General features: G+C 44.2%; 1 protein-coding gene and 1 long non-coding RNA gene across 2 annotated transcripts; both read left to right on the forward strand.

The window, feature by feature from the left end:
* Positions 1-343: 343 nt before the first annotated feature.
* Positions 344-11328, forward strand: LOC130366924 (uncharacterized). Its single transcript, XR_008892000.1, has 3 exons — positions 344-474; positions 9797-9855; positions 10892-11328. It is a non-coding gene; the product is annotated as an uncharacterized LOC130366924 (long non-coding RNA).
* LOC130366923 (beta-1,3-galactosyl-O-glycosyl-glycoprotein beta-1,6-N-acetylglucosaminyltransferase 3-like) lies at positions 3547-4894 on the forward strand. The gene has a single exon (XM_056569282.1). It carries the CDS (start codon positions 3569-3571, stop codon positions 4892-4894), a length of 1326 nt encoding a protein of 441 aa, XP_056425257.1. The 5' UTR covers positions 3547-3568.
* Positions 11329-21228: the final 9900 nt, after the last annotated feature.

The following is a 21228-nucleotide window of genomic DNA, read 5'->3' on the forward strand; positions in this document are numbered from 1 at the left end:
GACACCATGGGGGAGATTTATCAAAACCTGTCCAGATGAAAAGTTGCCCATAGCAACCAATCAGATCGCTACTTTCATTTTTAACAAGGCCTCTGTAAAATGAAAGAAGCGATCTGATTGGTTGCTATGGGCAACTGGGCAACTTTTGCTTTGCACAGGTTTTGATAAATCTCCCCCCATGTGACTTATAAAACATTGGCCAAGATTTATCAAACTGTGTGAGAGAAAAAGTGGAGAGATTTTTCCACAGCAACCAATCACAGCTCAGCTAACAAGCTCTGGTAAAGTGAAAGCTGAGCTGTGATTGGTTACTGTGGGAAAATCACTCCACTTTTTCTCTCAAACAGTTTGATAAATCTGGGCCATTGTGTCTGGCCACATGGAATGCTGGGAAAGGTCAGAGACAACCCTTCCACTACAGCACTTCTGGGTGTGGGTCTCGTGCATAAAAGCAGGACAAAGCTGTGCAATGAGGTAATAGAAGCAAATTACACTATATTATAACTTGGCACCATAGGTTAAAAGGCTGAAGAAAAAAAAAATCCTGGAATACCCCTTTAAAGCCAAAGAACTAATCATGACATAAAGACTTGACTAGGTATGTTTTCCTTGCACAAATATAGACAGAACAAAGCATTAAGAGAATCATCAAACAAGGAAATGATACTATAACATAAATGTATCCTTAGACACACAGGTTAAGTCATTTTTTTTAAAGGAGGAAGCAGATTGTGTAAGAATACAGTCTGCCAGTACATTGTGACAACACCACTGCTCTCTATGGACAAATGCAGGCTATGGTCTAGTGTAGGGGTACTCAACTACTTTTAGTTTAGGAACACTTATTCTGACTTTAACACTAAGGCCAGGTTCACATGTAACTATTGCAACATGGACAAAACCACGTCTGCACCAATATGTAGTTTACTGCACAGCTATTAAAGGGGTACTCCACTAGAAAACATTTTTTTTAAATCAACTGGTGCCAGAAAGTTAAACAGATTTGTAAATTACGTCTATGTAAAAGTCTTAATGCTTCTAGTACTTATCAACTGCTGTATGCCCCACAGGAAGTTCTTTTCTTTTTGAATTTTCTTTCTGTCTGACAACAGTGCTCTCTGCTGACACCTCTCATTTTAGGAACTGTCCAGAGCAGAATAGGTTTGCTATGGGGATTTGCTCCTACCCTGAACAGTTCCAAAAATGGACAGAGGTGTCAGCAGAGAGCACTGTGGGCAGACTGAAAATAAATTCCTGTGGTGCATACAGCAGTGGATAAATACTGGAAGGATTAAGATTTTAAATATTTTTTTTCCCAGAGGAGCACCCCTTTAACAAGCAAGCTACGTGCAGTTCAAGGTAATATGGATACATGCACCTTTGTGGCCTGCTGGAGGTCATTTTGCAGGGCTCCTTGCAAAAGGTGGAGGTAGCAGTCCTGCTGCTGGGTTGTTGCCCTCCTACGGCATCTTCCACGTCTCCTGATGTACTGGCCTGTCTCCTGGTAGTGCCTCCATGCTCTGGACACTACACTACGCTGACAGACACAGCAAACCTTCTTGTCACAGCTCGCATTGATGTGCTATCCTGCATGCGCTGCACTACCTGAGCCACTTGTAGATTCCATCTCCATCTCATGCTACCATCTCATGCTGCTAGAATGAAAGCACCACCAGCATTCAAAAGTGACCAAAACATCAACCAGGAAGCATAGGAGCTGAGAAGTGGTCTGTGGTCACCACCTGCAGAACCACTCCTTTATTGGGGGTGTCTTGCTAATTGCCTATAATTTCCACCTGTTGTCTGTTCCATTTGCACAACATCATGTGAAATTGATTGTCAATCAGTGTTGCTTTCTGAGTGGACAGTGTGATTTCACAGAAGTGTGATTGACTTGGAGTTACATTGTGTTGTTTAAGTGTTCCCTTAATTAATTTTTTTTTGAGCAGTGTATAATCCTGCGACACAGAGTAACTCCTGTATATAATACTGCCATAAACTGTACCTTCTGAATACACTGCCGCTACACATGACGTCCTCTGAATATAATACTGCCACACATGTTGCCCCCTAAAAACAACCATGCTCCCTCATTTAACTGTAATACATCATGCCCCAGCTTTAAATTATAAAGCACTGTGCTGCCCCCCCATTATTTTAACATGCTGTGCCCTCCTGAATATAACCGTGCTGGAAACTCACTTGTGCTGCTTCTGTGTTGTCCTCTGCACACTGCAGTTGCCACTCTGGCAAAGCTACTCAGGCCTGGAAGAGTCAGTTAGCAGGAATTACTGTGGGTGTATACAGTTGTTGGTGTCAGGGACCTGGGAGTTGCTAAATGGGGAGGTCCGGTCAGCTGGCTGTAGAGGTTCACATGAGTGGTCCGCCAATTAAGAACTATTGGTCTAGTGTTTTGGTATTGATGTGACATACGGTATCTGCTGATAACCCTGCTTCATAAAAACCTGCATAAGGGTCTATTCACACGGCATAATTTCCTCCAGCCCAATACACTTCTATGGGTTTACGCACTCTGTGGGAATTACGTAGTGTGAACAAACCCTAAGGGTACATACAGCAAACACAAAAGATTAAACCACATCACTCCAATATGCTAAATAAGTGTTCATCTTTTATGTAAGTTATCATGAAACGTATTTGATCCAGGTATATGTATTAAGTAAATGTTTTCATCCAGTCATGAAGATGACGCTGGCAAAAGCTGTTTGGCAGAGGTCTGGTGGTCATAATAACCTGTGGACTCAAACTCAGTGGACACATACCCTACTACTTGCATCATGGCTCACGTCGCTGAGAGGTGATGCCAGTAGTACTGTACATGAAAGCTGGGGCTGCAGTGGTTATGTGTTGGCCGATTGTAGACAAAGACTGGGGCGCGCCCTGGATTGCTGCAGGATCAGAGAGTTGAGTAAAAGTTAATATGTGACTTTTATTTATTTAATTATTTAAACAGTGGCCAAATCCTTTAGGGGTTGACTTGACCTTCCAATTTCCCAAATTTGTCAAATCAAGCATCTGAACAATCAGCAGGGAAAACTGGTCCAATCCATGAGGACTTCCCCTTGAGACTTGCAGGACTAAAATAATTTGCTGTTTGTTGCTAGGATCTTGGTGACAGTATCACACAACCCCTTCAATGGTCATGTGAATTCCATAATTTCATGTGCCAGAGCTGTTTTTGGCAGCACAAGATGACTTACATACTTTCAGTGTATTTTACACTGTATGAATGTGTCTAGGTTATGTGTCCATGTGGGAGGGGACATGTAAGTTGTTTGAAGAACATTTTGTTTGAAGAGCGTGTAGAATAGAGATTGAACAGTTACACATGCAAGTATTAGGCAACTGTATATATAAGGCTTGCAACGTATTACTTCAACACTTGGGACATAGATAATCAGTAATCTTATTCTTCAAGCATCTGGACACTAGTGGTTGAATATTGCTGACTTTACTGCACACTAGCAGTGGTGCTTTAGCTTGCACAACCAGTTTTCCTAATGTGTAACTGCAGATTTACAAAGCTACTCTTCCGACAGCCTCAGAAATGTTTATTTGTATCTTCAAAGTGGTCAGATTGTCCAACTTTCTCAGGCTTCTGTTTTTGACACTTTTGGCAGTGTCTGGCACAATTCTGATTAGACACATCTCTCAACCATGCACGCTCAAAGACCTTGGCGATGTGGACAATGTTAGGAAACTATTCTGCAGACATGGACTTTATGACCTTCTCAACCTAAAACCACCAAACCAAGGTGAGCTCAATTGTTCAAAGATTATTAAAGGGGATTCTGAGGCTATAAATCAGGGGCTGCTAATCAATGCGGACACTAAGGGAAAACGCTTGAATTTAAAGGAGCAAGATTATATAAACATGACTCGTGACTGCCAATACTTTAAAGATTTCAGAAAATATATCACTATACCTGTAAGCAAGGAGGAAGAGGAGTTTCCTATTGCCTATTCCATGGTAGTTCATGACAAAATTGAAATGTTTGAGCGACTTTTAAGAGTCATTTATGCCCCTCAAAATATTTATTGTGTCCATGTGGATGGAAAGGCACCAGTACAGTTCAAGGCTGCAGTGAGAGCCATCACCTCATGCTTTAATAATGTGTTTGTGGCATCTAAACTAGTGAAAGTGGTCTACGCGTCATGGTCAAGAGTACAGGCTGACTTCAACTGCATGAAGGATCTGCTGCAAAGCAACATTCCATGGAAGTACTTGCTGAATACTTGTGGGACAGACTTCCCACTGAAGACTAATGCTGAAATTGTGAGAGTTCTTAAAACATTAAATGGAAAGAATACCATGGAATCTGAGAAGCCATCGGATTCGAAAAAGAGACGTTGGGAATATCATCATGAAGTTCGTGATGGTATTTTTCAGACGGATACTAAAAAATTACCTCCACCGATTAGCAGCCCCATGTTTTCTGGAAACGCATATTTTGTGGTATCCAGGGACTTTGTGCAGTACATATTCGTAGACAAACGGGTGCAAAAACTTATAGACTGGGTGAAAGATACTTATAGTCCAGATGAACATCTGTGGGCTACATTAAACCGAATGCCTGGTGTTCCAGGCTCATCTCCTTACAATGACAAATATGAACTTTCAGACATGAATTCATTAGCTCGAATGGTAAAGTGGCAATACAGTGAAGGGGACATACATAAAGGAGGTGCCTACCCTCCTTGCACAGGAATCCATAGAAGGGCTGTATGTGTATATGGTACAGGAGATCTGAGCTGGATTCTGAAGCAGCATCATTTGTTTGCCAACAAATTTGATCCACAAGTAGATAATGTTGCCATAGATTGCATGGAGGAATATATAAGACATAAAACTATTTTCAACATAGATCTATAACAGTCACACAAGTGTAAAGGTAAATGATTTCATACATCACATGTGCATGCTCTTGAATGGACTCATATACATTATTTGCCTTATGAGTATACAGTATATTTGATTATCTTACTATATCAGAAACCAACAGATTTAATGTTTGTCTTGTTTGCTTGTAAGAATCAAAAGGAATGCTATGTATCTCTTGTATAAATAAACAAAATGAGGGGGTTCAGCTCCAATGTAAACATATAAGGAATGGGTGCTATTTGAGGTGTAGGAAATACCTAATACACTACAAGAAGAAAGACTGACACCCCTCTAATAAACAGCACACCTAAGAGGTGCTCTTTATTAGAGGGGTGTTAGTCTTTTTTCTTGTAGTGTATTATGTATCTCTTGTATCACATCAATATAGTCATACATAGTAAAGTTGTATACTGTATTAGAGTACCAATTATAGCACATTGTTTGTACTATATAGAACTCAAATTTAATTCTGTTAATTCTAATGGTGATACGTCACATACATTAGCTTTATAGCCAAAAGCAAAATAAATAATGGTCAGCCAAAAGACCATTCAGAGGTAATAAACATTAATAAACACTCTCCATCACCTGTACTTTGATATTTGCCAGACACCATGCATGACACCAAGCACCAACTTTTACCATTTATGTCTATAAATTGGTAAAATGCATGACTAATGTCAATAGACAGTTTCATGTTAAAACATAGATTCATAAATTTATTGCTTCTTAGGCTGCATTCACATCTCGTTTTTACACTACGGGTGCTGGATCCGGCTAGGGGAGGGGAAAACCGGGCTCTCCCGTACCCCAGCCGGACCAGTGCTGAATACCATTCACTTTAATGAGCCGACCGAAGTCAAACGGTGACTCCAGTTGGCTAATTTTTGACCCGTATACTACGGTTTTAGGTCCGGTCACAAAACTGAAACAGAAAGTCCAAACCAGCTCACCCCACCTGGACAACCGGAGCACGGATCCAGGTGCTGGACAACACCAGGAATGTAGAGAAGAAAGCAGAGTTGGATCCAGCTTCAATGGCAATAAAACCGTCTTTATTCAAGGGACATACAAGGAACAGCAGAGGTTACGCGTTTCAAGCGCAAAGCGCTCTTAGTCATACTGCGCTTGGCGCTTGAAACGCGTAACCTCTGCTGTTCCTTGTATGTCCCTTGAATAAAGATGGTTTTATTGCCATTTAAGCTGGATCCAACTCTGCTTTCTTCCAGTCACAAAACTGAGTACGGGTAAAAAAATGAGCTTCGGTCGGTTCATTAAAGTGAATGGAGTTCAGCACTGGTCCGGCTGGGGTACCCCCTCTCACAGCCAGATCTGGCACACGTAGTGTAAAACCGAGATGTGAATGCAGCCTTAACCAAATGTGCTTAAACCTTTATATCCGACTTTTGATCATTTTTCATGACATTGGGTCAAAATGACATTATCTGATGTGATTCCAATGGGGAGATCATAACCTGTGCAGAGGAAAAGTGGAGCAGTTGCACCAAGCAACCAATCTGATTGCTTGTTTTATTTTTCAGAGGACTTTAAAAAAATAGAAACAATCTGATTGGTTGCTATGGGCAACTTTTCCACTTTTCCTCTGCACAGGTTTTCATTACTATCCTCCCACATTTTGTAAATTAAACTCCTTTGAAAATAGTCTTGACTTTTAAAACAATACTTGGAACACAGAATAAATCATTTACTTATTTATACACTGGAAAGAAAGTTTTTTTTGTAAAGCCTAAACAATAGACTATGAAATAACAATAGCAGAACATTTCACAAAGAATAAGTCATCAATCATGTGTCTTAGGAACTGGTGGAAGAGCTGGCACTTGGTCTTAGAGAAAGAGGCTCTATTTCATTTTGGTATTCATGCATGCCACTTTTATCAAATGCAAGTTCACTTGTGTGTTGCACCATCTAGGCACAAATATCATCAACAATTTATAAATGACCCTCAGTGAAAATGGTCAGTGCCATCTAAGGAGTTTATTGAGGGTCAGCTAGTGTGCATTTACCGTATATACTCGAGTATAAGCCGAGTTTTTCAGCACGATTTTTCGTGCTGAAAACACCCCCCTCGGCTTATACTCGAGTGAACTCCCCCACCCGCAGTGGTCTTCAACCTGCGGACTTCCAGAGGTTTCAAAACTACAACTCCCAGCAAGCCAGGGCAGCCATCGGCTGTCCGGGCTTGCTGGGAGTTGTAGTTTTGAAACCTCCGGAGGTCCGCAGGTTGAAGACCACTGCGGCCTTCAACATCATCCAGCCCCCTCTCACCCCCTTTAGTTCTGAGTACTCACCTCCGCTCGGCGCTGGTCCGGTCCTGCAGGGCTGTCCGGTAAGGAGGTGGTCCGGTGAGGAGGTGGTCCGGGCTGCTATCTTCACCGGGGAGGCCTCTTCTAAGCGCTTCGGGCCCGGCCTCAGAATAGTCACGTTGCCTTGACAATGACGCAGATGCGTCGTTGTCAAGGCAACGGCTCTATTCCGGGCCGGAAGCGCGGAGAAGAGGCGCCCCCGGTGAAGATAGCAGCCCGGACCACCTCCTCACCGGACCACCTCCTTACCGGACAGCCCTGCAGGACCGGACCAGCGCCGAGCGGAGGTGAGTACTCAGAACTAAAGGGGGTGAGAGGGGGGGCTGGATGATGTTGAAGGCCGCAGTGGTCTTCAACCTGCGGACCTCCGGAGGTTTCAAAACTACAACTCCCAGCAAGCCCGGACAGCCGATGGCTGCCCGGGCTTGCTGGGAGTTGTAGTTTTGAAACCTCTGGAGGTCCGCATGTTGAAGGCCGCAGTGGTCTTCAACCTGCGGACCTCCGGAGGTTTCAAAACTACAACTCCCAGCAAGCCCGGACAGCCGATGGCTGCCCGGGCTTGCTGGGAGTTGTAGTTTTGAAACCTCTGGAGGTCCGCAGGTTGAAGACCACTGAGGGCGAATGATGAGAAGAGGATGATGAAGGGGGGGGTGTGGGGATGATGAAGGGGGGTGGGGATGATGAAGGGGGGGGGTGTGGGATGATTACAAGGGGATGATGAAGGGGGGATGTGTGGGATGATAAGGGGATGTGTGGGATGATGACAAGGGGATGATGAAGGGGGGATGTGTGGGATGATGACAAGGGGATGATGAAGGGGGGATGTGTGGGATAAGGGGATGTGTGGGATGATGACAAGGGGATAATGAAGGGGGGATGTGTGGGATGATGAAGGGGGGATGTGTGGGATGATAAGGGGATGTGTGGGATGATGACAAGGGGATGATGAAGGGGGGATGTGTGGGATGATGACAAGGGGATGATGAAGGGGGGATGTGTGGGATAAGGGGATGTGTGGGATGATGACAAGGGGATGATGAAGGGGGGATGTGTGGGATGATGAAGGGGGGATGTGTGGGATGATAAGGGGATGTGTGGGATGATTACAAGGGGATGATGAAGGGGGGATGTGTGGGATGATAAGGGGATGTGTGGGATGATTACAAGGGGATGATGAAGGGGGGATGTGTGGGATGATAAGGGGATGTGTGGGATGATGACAAGGGGATGATGAGGATGTTAATGACGGGTCTGGATGATGACAGGGGGGGATGAGGTATTTCCCACCCTAGGCTTATACTCGAGTCAATAACTTTTCCTGGGATTTTGGGTTGAAATTAGGGGTCTCGGCTTATACTCGGGTCGGCTTATACTCGAGTATATACGGTAACTATTCTGTCTGATATTCTGTATAGTACACAGGGGAGCTAAAGCACTTGAAGGATCCAGGCTGAAGGCTCAGAAATTAACTGTATTTGTTTTACATAATTTAATATTGCTGATCTATCTACAAACAAGGTACAGGGTACTTTACTTTATATTTTCATTTTGACATTTTTATTGAGAAAACAAATTACGTAATATTACCATTTATCTACTTCAGTGATTTAGCTAAAAGGGGTACTCCAGTGGAAATTATAAATTTTTTTAATCAACTGGTGCCAGAAAGTTAAACAGATTTGTAAATTAATTATATTAAAAAATCTTAATCCTTCCAGTACTTATTAGCTGCTGAATACTACAGAGGAAATTCTTTTCTTTTTGGAACACAGTGCTCTCTGCTGACATCTCTCTCCACTTTAGGAACTCTCCAGAACAGCATATGTTTTCTATGGGGATTTTCTCCTACTCTGGACGGTTCTTAAAATGTACAGAGATGTCAGCAGAGAGCACTGTGGTCATGATGTCAGCAGAGAGCTCTGTGTTCCAAAAAGAAAATAATTTCCTCTGTAGTATTCAGCAGCTAATAAGTACTGGAAGGATTAAGATTTTTTTTAATAGAAGTAATTTACAAATCTGTTTAACTTTCTGGCACCAGTTGATTTAAAAAAAAAAAAAAAAAAAAAAAATGTTTTCCGCCGGAGTACCCCTTAAAGTGCTATTCCAGGAATTTTTTTATTTGACTATGCTACAGGGGCTGTAAAGTTGGTGTAGTTCATAATATAGTGTCTTTACCTGTGTGTGACGGTTTTCTCACAATTCTTCTGTGATTTTCACTCCAATATTTATTTTTAACAGCACACAAAATGACTGTTGTCTCAGATTTTTCCCAGCTTGCAATGCGGCCGAGACCTGACTTACTAGTCAGTTCCTGACAGGGACTCTGTCTGCTTCAATGGTTGGAGGGATCAATCTGCAACTAATGCAACAGCAGTAGGCACCCTGATTGAAAACCACAGGTCTTTTGATGGATGCAGCTCATTGATGTTTCAATGGGTGGGATGGCTGATGTGTGGGAGGGAGGAAAATGGAATTGGGGGATTTGTAGTAAAAAAAAGAAAAGTCAAACAGGAAATACAAGTTCACAAAAAGCTAACCACAGTGTTATGGTAATCTCCCAACATAGCCATTTAGCCCCAAGACAAGCGCAGATCCTTCCTAAGCATGTTCATCACTGTCTGCCAGGTATGTACTAAAATCACCTTATGGTGGATAACCCCTTAAATATTAGTCTTATAAGGAGTTGCACAAATGTGGCAATGTCGATAGCTATGCTGTTTATGTAATTCCCATCTACGCTATTTACGCAACTCCCATTAAAATCAGGGGGAGTAATTTAGTTGTTTTCCCACTTTGTGCCAAGGCTAGAACGCCCTTGATCTGAGCAAAGGTGGGAGTCTCAGAGGTGGGACCCACATCAAGGGGACATTTATGGCATATCCTGTGGAATACCACTTTAAGGTACCCATACACAGTCGATAGCTGAACACTTGTTTTGACTGAGTAGTAGGGCCAGACTGCCCATCTGGCAAATGACAGATGGACCGGTCTCCTCTATGGGGCGCTTTTCTATTCCTCTCTGCCAGTGAAGTCTGGACTGCGCTTTTATCTTGCTGTGATTTCCACAATATTGCACCATCTTTGCCGTGATTTTTCACAAACTGTGGCAAAAACTACACAGAGTATGATAGCAGTTAGAATCTCAAGGATCAAAAGTCTTTGAGCTCAAGCTAGGACACAGCAAAGCCAAACAGGACTTAAAAGCTCAATGACCTGTGATGATGTCATCAAAGGTTCCTAAGTTAGTTAAGCATCACAGGAAGTCTGTGAATAAGAGGGGCGTGAGCAAGGGGACAAGTTTGGTGGGCAAGGGTCTGAGAAAGTGGCCACAAACAATAGTCTGTATTAGCGGGGGGCTCATGGGGCCAGTATATTCTTTGCAAAAATTCTTTGCTTTGATCAGGGTCCATCATTTTCTAGTTTTGCCCTGATGTGATCTCTGTCCCTGTCCTCAGGCTCTATTATAGCCAGTGCATGGTATTTGTGGGTATTGGGCAGCGCTTTAGGTATAGTACTGGGGGGCACAGAGGGATGCAGCAGGCACAGTAATGGCAGTAGCAGCAAGATGGCAGCATTGGATGTTATAATGGATGAAAGAGTTGCAGCTGTAGAGGAAGAGAACAACTGCGGAAAAAGCGACTAAAGATGTCTTTTTTTATAGTCTGCAGGAGACATTGTCATGGTGGTCTGCCCTGGATGAAGAATAATGGGGAAGAGAACATCTACAATCAGAGAAGACATCACTTGAGAGTCACTGAATGAAATTGTTGTGTAAATTTAACCTCTCATTGTCATGTCATGTATGCAGGAGTCTCAGCACCACCGATTGCTAGGCATAGCTGGGTGAAGCGCTTAATCCGTCTCTTTGCACATATTCAAAGAATTTTGCCCCCCAAAAAATATATTTTGCGCCAATATTTTGGCACGAAAAGTATCGACCACATTTTCAAAGAGCTTTGTGCTACGGTTTACACTGTTCACTTCAGTTTTGTAAAAGTGGGTGTGTCCATGTATATTGTCTGCTTTACATGATATTTTCAAAGGGATGAGAGTCCAGTTTACATCAAAAATTTCACACCAGCTTTTTGATGTGTTATTTAAAGGAGTAGTCCAGCGGTGAAAAACTTATCCCCTATCCTAAGCATAGGGGATAAGTTTCAGATCGCGGGGGTCCGTCCGCTGGGACCCCCCACAATCTCCTGTATCGGGCCCCGACAGCCCGTGGGAAGGGGGCATTTTGACCACTGCACGAAGCGGCGGCAGACACACCCCCTCAATACAACTCTATGGCAGAGCAGGAGTGCTTCCTTCGGCTATCTCCGGCTCTGCCATAGAGTTGTATTGAGGGGAGTGTCGACCAGCGCATCGTGCGGTGGTCAACACGCGCTATCTGGCCAGCGAGCCGGGGCCCCGTACAGAGAGATCGCGGTGGGCCCCAGCAGCCGGACCCCCTGTGATCTGAAACTTATCCCCTATCCTTAGGATAGGGGATATACGTTTTTCACCACTGGACTACCCCTTGAAGTCATTATTAAATATATAAATAATTATTTAATGGAAAATGTTATTAAATTATTATTATTAATTTTTTTACTTGGTCACTGCACCTGCACTCACATTTAAGCGAAGAAATGTTTTATTTATACAGTTATCGCTTGTCTGAGCACTAGTAACCATGGAATACTTTGTGAGATGTTTGTGGGATGTAAAATTTGGTACAAAAATTGCCAATTTTGGTGCCAAACTCGGTAATTGTGGCACAAAAAAATCCAATATGGCTGCAACAAAAAAGAAAAAAATTTGGGCACGAAAAAAAACAAAAGTGGCGCGAAAAACAATTTCACTTATTTTCATATTTTCAAAGCAGCACAAAAGACCTCTGAAAATGTGAGGAGGAAAAAAAAGGTGTGAATGATATCACTGGAACAGAAATTACAGTAGTTTTTGAGAATCTCCCCCACTGTCTCTATAGACTATGATGGTGTAGTAATCTTTGGGGGTCACAGACCCCAACTGATCAAAACTTTGACATGTCTCTGTAACATGTCAAAAGTTGTTTGTTTTTAAATGATAGGTACACTTTAGGCTGGTATCACAAGGCAGTTTTTAAAAAACAAAACTACTACTGCAGTTTTGGGGCCAAAGCCAGAAGTGGCGCCAGCAAGGAGAAAAGTCCTTCCTTCATATTTCCCATTTCTATTGAATTCACTTCTGACTTTGGCTCAAAAACGGCAATGACAGTTAAACAAACAAACAAAAAACTAACAATACTGCCAATTGGTAATGCAGCCTTAGGGCTTTTCTTTGCCTTTAGGCAAAAATGCCTATAGGTAGGGTAATGCCTATAACAGTGCATCCCAAGCATATTTTACACTGCTGGAAATTTGCTGCGGATTCTGCTATGAACAGACACGTAGGGCTTCCCTGCCCCAGTCCTGTGTGTAAGGTTTTACAGGCCTAGCATGCCGGTGTGATTGTGACACACGGGCCCACCTCCAAACCTTACTGTACATAGGTGGGGAAGCCCTGTGTCTGCTCAACAGCGGATTTTCTTGCAGTTTTTGGAAAACTGCCACTGCAGTTTTTGAGCCAAAGCCAGAAATGTATTCAAAAGGAATATGACATATAAAGGAAGGACTTAGACTTCTCCTCCCTTATGGATCCACTTCTGACTTTGGCTCAAAAACTGCAGTGGCAGTTTTCCAAAAACTGCCAGAAAAACCAACAACTGGGAACTCAACCTTAAAGGGGTACTCCGCTGCTCAGCATTTGGAACAAACTGTTCCGAACACTGGAGCTGGCGCCGGGAGCTCGTGACGTCATACAGTGTAGGGCTTTTACATAGTATTCCCTCGCCCGTGGTTTTATATGTTAATTACATCCATCCTGAAAGAGTTCTGGAGTCAGTGTTGTAGTGCAACCTCATAGCTCCCGTTTTTGGGGTCATGTCCCGCTCAGGGCCCACATGTCCCGCTCAGGGCCGATCCTGACTGCACAGAGTCCCCTTGTTCACACACAGTAATAGTGTGCACTTACTGTGTAATGAGGAGGACTTGTCACCCAGAACACTGCACACAACATCCTAATAACTGTCCTGCAACACTGTCCTGTCTGTGAGAAAGGGGCTGGCTCCGCCCCCTGACTCATCGACTCTACCCCCTGACCTGTTATCTTCAGTTCTGTGTCCGTAGATACTTGGATTTTCCTCTCCATGGAACTTCAGCAAAACGTCCTGCAAGTCCTGCAGGAGTCACTACATGGGACTCCTGCAGCTGGAATGATGTCCTGGGGAGAGGGAAGGACGGGGTCTGTTGGCTAACACTATTACTCCAGCATAAGGGGAAATATTTTAGACCCACGGGACTTGTGTTTCTGTGCATTGGCCAATCTAAGATTACAACTCCCAATGTGGTCTCCCTGTATGTGCAGCACAGAGAGTAGTCTTAGACTGTCTATTTACCCTTTGAAATACAAAGTTCCCCTATGAATCTGCAGCTCCTGTAGGACTAAAAGAATCATGGGCATAGCGTATTTGATGTTGCAAATGCGCTGGCAGCAGAAACAGAGAGACTGCAGAGCGAGCTCCCTGTTCCCTGTAGCTCCGCTCGTAGTGGCGAATTTCCCATTGGCAGTCAGAAGCGGACACACAGAGCTACCCGCAGCAGCGAGCTCTCTCTGCAGTCACTCTGTGACTGCTGGCAGCTCATCCGCAGCATCAAATATGCTGCAGATGTATTGTGTATGACCCTACCCTAATGCAGAATAATAACTTGTACAAGTCCCCATGAGGATTAACCTCTTAAGGACGCAGATGTACCTGTACGCCCTGCGCCTGCTCCTGTGCTATAGCGGGTCAGGCCTGGCACCTAGCAAGGGCCGGGACCCAAGGTTAATAGCATACATGACCAATCGTGGTGATGCCCGGGATTAACACTTTAGACACGACAATCAAAGTTGATCGCCGCATCTAAAATAAAAATAAAAAATGCTTCCTTGCAGCTCATTTGGGCTGATTGGGACCACCGCAATGAAACCGTAGTGTCCCGATCAGCTGTACGGATGCAAGGTGGGTCCCTATGTTCCTCCTTGGTGTCCGATCGTCATTTGATTGCTCCAAGCCTGAGATCCAGGCTGGAGCAATTGAGCGCTGATAACACTGATCAGTGCAATTGTACGGCATAGCATTGATCACTGTATGCAATCAAGGTATTGCATGTTATAGTCTCCTATGGGGGCTTGGAAGTGTAAAAAAAGGGTAAAAAAAAGAGTTAATAAATGTGATTTAACCCCTTCCCTAATAAAAGTTTGAACCACCCCCCTTTTCTCATTTAAAAAAAAAACTATGTAAATAAAAATAAATATAAACATATGTGGTATCACCACGTGTGCAAATGTCCGAACTATAAAAATATGTAATTAATTAAACCACACGGCCAATGGCATACATGTAAAAAAGTTCCAAATCCAAAATAGCATTTTCTTGGTAACTTTTTATACCATAAAAGAATGAATAAAAGGCGACCGAAAAGTCCCATCAAAACAAAATGGTACTGATAAAAACTTCATATTACGGCGCAAAAAAAAATGAGCGATCATACTTCCCTTTACCAGAAGGAAAACAAAATCAAACCTATATAAGTGGGGTGTCATTTTTGCAGAAAAATGCACTGCGTAGAAACGGAAGCCCCCAAAATGGCGTTTTTTTTTCAATTTTGTCACACAAATATTTTTTTTTTGGGTTTTGCCATAGATTTTTTGGTAAAATTACTGATTTCATTACAAAGTACAATTGGTGGTGCAAAAAACAAGTCATGATATGGGTCTGTAGATGCAAAATTGAAAGGGTTATGATTTTTAAAAGGTAAGGAGGAAAAAGCTAAAGTGAAGTGCACGGCTGTGCACGAAAACAGTCATTTTCCTCTGAGTGCCACCCCCCCTCCAGGTCTACGCCAGCCCCCCCCCCCCCCCCCCACTGAACGAAATGAAGTAAAAGACTACTGGAAGCCCACAGAAGTGATGAGTGCTCACTCATTCAGTCTTTCTTATTGAAGATTTTTTTGTGCTTTAATATATTGAGTAAAGTACCCTAGCTTGTAGTAGCCTGACGTATGTAGCCGGTGTCTCTGCGTTCGTTACTAGCTCCTGCCCTGAACTCAGTTACTAGCTCCTGCCTTGTGCTCTTAACCCTTACCTTCTTGTGGTCGTCTAACAACAAAATAACATATCAACCTGTGTGAAAATGTCCTGTTTACTAACCCCTTGAGGACGCTTTTTAAAATCAGTTACCCTTACATTTTTCTATCTACAGACTCATGAGGCTTGTTTTATGAACAACCAGTTGTACTTTGTAATTACACCTTTCATTTTACCACAGAATCTACGGCGAAGCAAAAAATAAATGAAATGTATTTGTGAGAAAAGGGAGGTAGCATAGCAGGACGTGCCGCACACAGGCCCATCTCGTGCTACATCATCATGCCCAGATGTCAGCACAGGAGAAGCACTGGAGAGACAGCCTGTCTGTAAGACCAGTCTGTTAGAGTAAGTCTGGCAGTCTCGGCAACTGCATCCACGGTCATTCTCCGCAGCTTCGGTGCTCCATGGCTCCTCCTGCTCGGGGACCTACTGCTTAGAGCAGTGGTCCATAGCAGTAGGTCCTTATTCTGGACCGGACAAGCAGTGGAGCACAGGGGGACAATTATCTAGAGGGGTCTTCCTATAGGGGAACAACTATCTAGGAGGGTCTGCTTACAGGAGGCAGCTATATAGGGGCGTCCAACAAGCAGTGGAGCACATTTAAGTACTGTATTTTTTAGGCTAAAATTTTTAGCCTAAAGTCTATCTGCGTGTTATACGCCGATAAGCCGCTGCAGTTCAATGATTTAAAGTGGGCGCTTTAAATCAATGAACTGCAGCGGCTTTTGCAGGTCAAGAGACCTGCCGTCCTTGCCTGTCCTGGGGTCCAGAGACCGCCGCCGCCACTGAACCATTGCCTCCCCGGTTTTATAATTACCTGTTCCCGGGGTCGGGTCCGCGCTGCTTCCGGCTCCGGCGTCTCCTGCGTCGTTGCTATGTTCTGCGCAATGAGGAGTGACGTCTTCAACGCGACGTCACCGTCAGTGGCCCGGCGCACAGTGACAGCTAAGGAAGCCTCTGGAGCCAGAAGCAGCGTGGACCCGACCCCAGGAACAGGTAATTATAAAACCGGGGAACAGGTAATTATAAAACCGGGGAGGTAATGGGGCAGCGGCGGCTGCATTCTGTGGATAGCCAGGGGGAGTGCAGGCAGCAGGACTCTAGACCCCAGGAAAGGCAGGGGTAGAGAAGCAGGCAGTGATGGCCTCTCTCCCCTTGCCTTTCCTGGGGGCTTCTGCAGGGTCAGAAACAGTTTATCAGGGCATACACATGCACACACACGCACCCTCATTTTACCAAGGATATTTGGGTAAAAAACTTTTTTTCCAAAATATCCTTGGAAAAATTAGGATGCGTGTTATAGGCCGGTGCATGGCATACCCCGATAAATACGGTACATGGCTGCTGGAACTCCAGGGGGAACTATCTACAGGGGGACTGCTGACTACAGGGAGACAACTATCTAAAGGGGTCTGCCTACGGGGGGCAGCTATCTAGGGGGGTCTATCTACTAGGAGCACCTACTTAATGAGGGAATCTACAAGAAGGGACCTGTCTACCTACTCGTGCAACCAATATTATCTAATGGGGGGGGGGGGGGGCTACCTTCTCTTCCCTTACCCACTTATCTACCCACTGTACTATGTGAGACAACAAGGGGGCAATATTACTGTTTATGGAACTATAGTTCTTGGAAAAATGTGGACCCTAAAATATTATTTTTCCAGCAGGTTCTGCAGAGACAATTTGTATCTGGAAGAAATCATCATGACGGTCTGAGCTAGTTGGAAAAGAGAAAGGTTTTGATAAATCTCCCCCACCTACTCTACGCAGAAATTAATTCCTAGTGCTGATGTCACAAGCGGGGGGGGGGGGGGGGGGGGAGGGGGATATCAATCATCCTAAAGTTGGAGTGCTTGGAGTGGCATTACAGCATTGACACCAAGACTTAGGAACTCTTGTTGCCAGCCCCAGGGACTATGTATACTCTAGTTGCATACAATATGCACTGAATAAGTTATTACTTTATTATTGGGACACATGATTTACATATATAAACCACGGGCATCATTGAAATACTGTGTTAAAGCCCTACAGCCTCTTGGCTGTACTGTAATGTATTCTACGCCACATTGGGTTAAAAAGGTATTTCAGGATTTTTGGTTCTTAGAGACAGGGGCAGAAAAGTTGGTCTAGTTATTAATATTGTATTAGAAAAAAGCCAGCACATAGGATAAAAACCATGGAAAAAATTTAATTAAAAAACTCCATAAAAACGTTGAAGGTGGCAGAACATACGGACATACAAAAAATACAAAAATCACAAGGAGAAAGTCCCAATAACATGGAGCTGACGTGTTTCAGGTCTGCTGACCTTTACTGATAGCATGCTAGTAGTCAAATACAAAGATCCTAGTTCAGGATCAAAACGTGTTGACAACATAATAATACCTCTCCTGGAGCAAGCGCCTTCATCTAGGGAAGCAAGTTTTCATACCCTTCTGATTTTCAGCAATATACCGGACTGAGAGTGTCATCTCCAGCACTTCCATGTGGCAGCTGCCCCAAACCTTGACTTTCCCAATGCTACTGTAGGTGTTGTTCTCTGAGCTCAACACCTAAGTGTAAGGAGCCTAATTTAATTGCTGTCTCATCATACCCTAGCGGTCCTCACGAGGGGCGCTCCGTGCTGTCTTTTTTGTTTCTTTCATTTTAGCTTTATTTTTATATCCAAGGTAACACCCTATTCCACACAGGAAGGGGAAGGGTTATTCATACTCATGTGCAAAAAGAATCACTAAAAAGTGTGTGTGTTTGTGTATATATATATATATATATATATATATATATATATGTGTGTGTGTGTGTGTGTGTGTGTGTGTGTGTGTAAAATATGAGTTGTAGATAGATAGAACACTGTATCACAAAGCTTCTACACAGCTTGGGATCTCTGTCATACTTGGAAGGCAAGGACAAAAGAAGCTTGGTCCCGGGAGAAGCTGCAGACACAAGAGGAGGCTCAGGAACAGGTGGCTGCTGCTGTTGCTGTTGAGCGGCAAGAAGCTGGTGCACCATAACTGAGAGTTGGTTCAGTTGTTGCGCCTGATGGGCTAACTGCTGCGACTATAGAGCCACTGCGGTGGAAAGATCCGAGACATCTGGCAAAGGCACCCCAGCGGGATCCATGGCCAGATCTTACTGTAACGGGTCATGGCAGGTGGTGGATCCTCTGCGCCTGTGTGGAGAATAACGTGAGCCGTGCCAGGGAGTGTAGTCTGGCGGCATCCAGGTCGCTACCCCTAGCACGACTCGTCCACACAGATTGCTGGGATGTGGTGTGGCACAAAAGGGAACTGACAAGACGTGGTCAAGGTAGCAGTAGGTCAGGAAAGGCAGCTCAGGTGCAGGGTCAGGTAACGGAACAATGATCAGGTACACAGATATCAGGAACACAGAAAAACAGTAGCTTTCTCTAGGGCACAAAAACAACAAAGATCCGGCAAGGAACAAAGGGTGGAGCTGATATTTAAAGACAGGGTGCAGGTGTAAACACTTAATTAAAAGAGTATGGCCATTAAAATGTAAGAGCTCCGGAGCACACCATAGAAGGCAGGGGCACACGCGCTGGGGCTGCAAGAAGAGGAAGACCAGAGAGGGGAGTGACAGACTGGGATTAGCATGCGGACGCGTCCCGGGATGCATATCCCAGACTCGTCGACAGCTGGGACATGACAAGAGTGCGCTCACGGCCAGCGTGTCTGGCCAGAGCGCAGATGTTACATTTATCCTATATGCTGGCTTTTTTCTACTACCATTGTTGTACCTACTTGGAGGTTGCCGCGTACATTCCAGATGAGCCGAGAACTTTTCATTTTTTCTTTGTTATATAGTTACTAATATATTTTACTGACCTGTGTTTGGTTGGTGGTATAGAATTCCTTTGCCTTTCCTTTCCCAGGAAGTTCATTTTTTGCAGCCAACAAAATTAGTGTTGTCCCAGATCTTTGCTGTGCGGCACGAGACAATACATCACAAGTCAGGTTCTGAAACGGAGGTTGGCTGCTTCATCTGTTGTGTGTGAAGCCAGACCCCTGATGATATTACTGGCACACATGTGCATGCATTCATCATCACACAGATCCACAGCTTGTGCATCAGGTGATGTTAGGCAAGTCATGTGCTCAAGGGGGGCGTTGCTGTGCTGCAATGGATGGGGTGTAGGAGGAGAAAAAGACACCTCCCACTTTAAAACAAAGGATCCTGGGGATTGTAGTCTGAGGGAGGCCACAGAAATAAGAAGTAGACAATTCCCAAAAACAAGCCAGCAGTGTGATGGGGACACATAAATCTTCAATTTAAATTAGAAAATTCATCTTTTAATTTTAGGGATTGTAAAGTCCTATGGTCTCCTCCTCGTGCTGCCACCAACTCCAGGCCATGTCATTCAGCCACTATATGGTCTCCTCATGCTGCTGGGACATTACCCAAACTAGTATTCACCAGATCCCGCCGCAAAGCGGGATGGAAGGTCAGGGCAGGCGGCAAGGTTCGTAGTCAGGGGCAACAGCAAAGGTTCTGGGAACAAAGGCAATGGACACTCAGAAAACGCTTTCTCTAGGCACTAGGCAACAAGATCCGGCAAGGACAGGAAGGGGAAGTGGTGTTTTATAGTGATTGGGCCAGGCACCAATTAATGGTGCACTGGCCCTTTAAATTTAAGAGAGTCGGCGCGCGCGCTCCCTAGAGAACGGGGCCGCGCGCGCCGGGAGGACACAGCAGGCAGGGAGAGGTAAGTGGAACGGGATGCGATCACATCCACACCGGCAGCACTGAAGCAGCGCTCCGGGTCAGAGGGACAGACCGGGGAGCTGCAGGGAGGCACACGCCGTGAGCGCTCCAGGATGGATGCGGGACCCGGAGCACTCGGCGTTACAACATCATGGAGCTGAGGTAAATATCTTTGTGGAGAAAGCAATATCCATTTAGTAAAGTATCAGTTACAACGTGAAAATCTTCAACTGGTGGAGACCTGAGTGTCCCCCAGTGTGTAAGACCGTGAAGTGTGAAGGTGTATGTGACTACATGAGTGAAAGTGACAAAAAATATGTGTGTGTACTATGTAGTGACCATGTGGTGGTGTTGTGCGGAGTAGGGAATGATAGGGGGAATGGAGTGTGGGAAATGTGATGTGAATAAAACTAAATTAGTGTTAAATACATGTGAAATAAAGCAGTGGATATGTATAGTGTAAACGTCAAATGAATTATGTGTGAGATCTACGTGAAATGAATAGTGAATATGTAATAAATTGAGATGAGTGTGTTATGTGAGTGCCCACTACCGATGGTGGTCAAAGGCCCCTCTGTGTCAGGCCTCCATATGGAGGATTACCTAAAACGGTGTGTTAATATGTGAAACTGTACCTGTGATATAAACTATAAGTATATATGTGTGAATAATGTGTGGTGAAGTGATGGTGTAGTGGTCAGTGACTAAAGGTGACACCCCACCCCCCACTCATATGTGTGTAAACCCAATGGTGAGTAATGTGGACCCAAAAACACTCACTAACAATCACTGACCTGTTAGTGTACTGTGGTAATCCACCTGGTGTTGCATCATGTAATCGCTGACCAATCATAGATGTGTTAAAACAAATACACAAGAGTCCTCCTATTTCTTAGAACATTAGTCCTATAAAAATGTTTTGTCATCAAAGATAATATGTACAAAGAACCCCCCCCACATATACATATAGAATAAAGTCTCAATCCAATGCGTCCCATATTATCCATATTAGTACTCACCCAGAAAGCCTGTGAACAGAAGATCTTCATTGAAGCCAGTTGGTGACACTGTACC

This window comes from Hyla sarda, chromosome 4 (assembly GCF_029499605.1).
Source record: "Hyla sarda isolate aHylSar1 chromosome 4, aHylSar1.hap1, whole genome shotgun sequence".
NCBI classification, from domain to species: Eukaryota; Metazoa; Chordata; class Amphibia; order Anura; family Hylidae; genus Hyla; species Hyla sarda.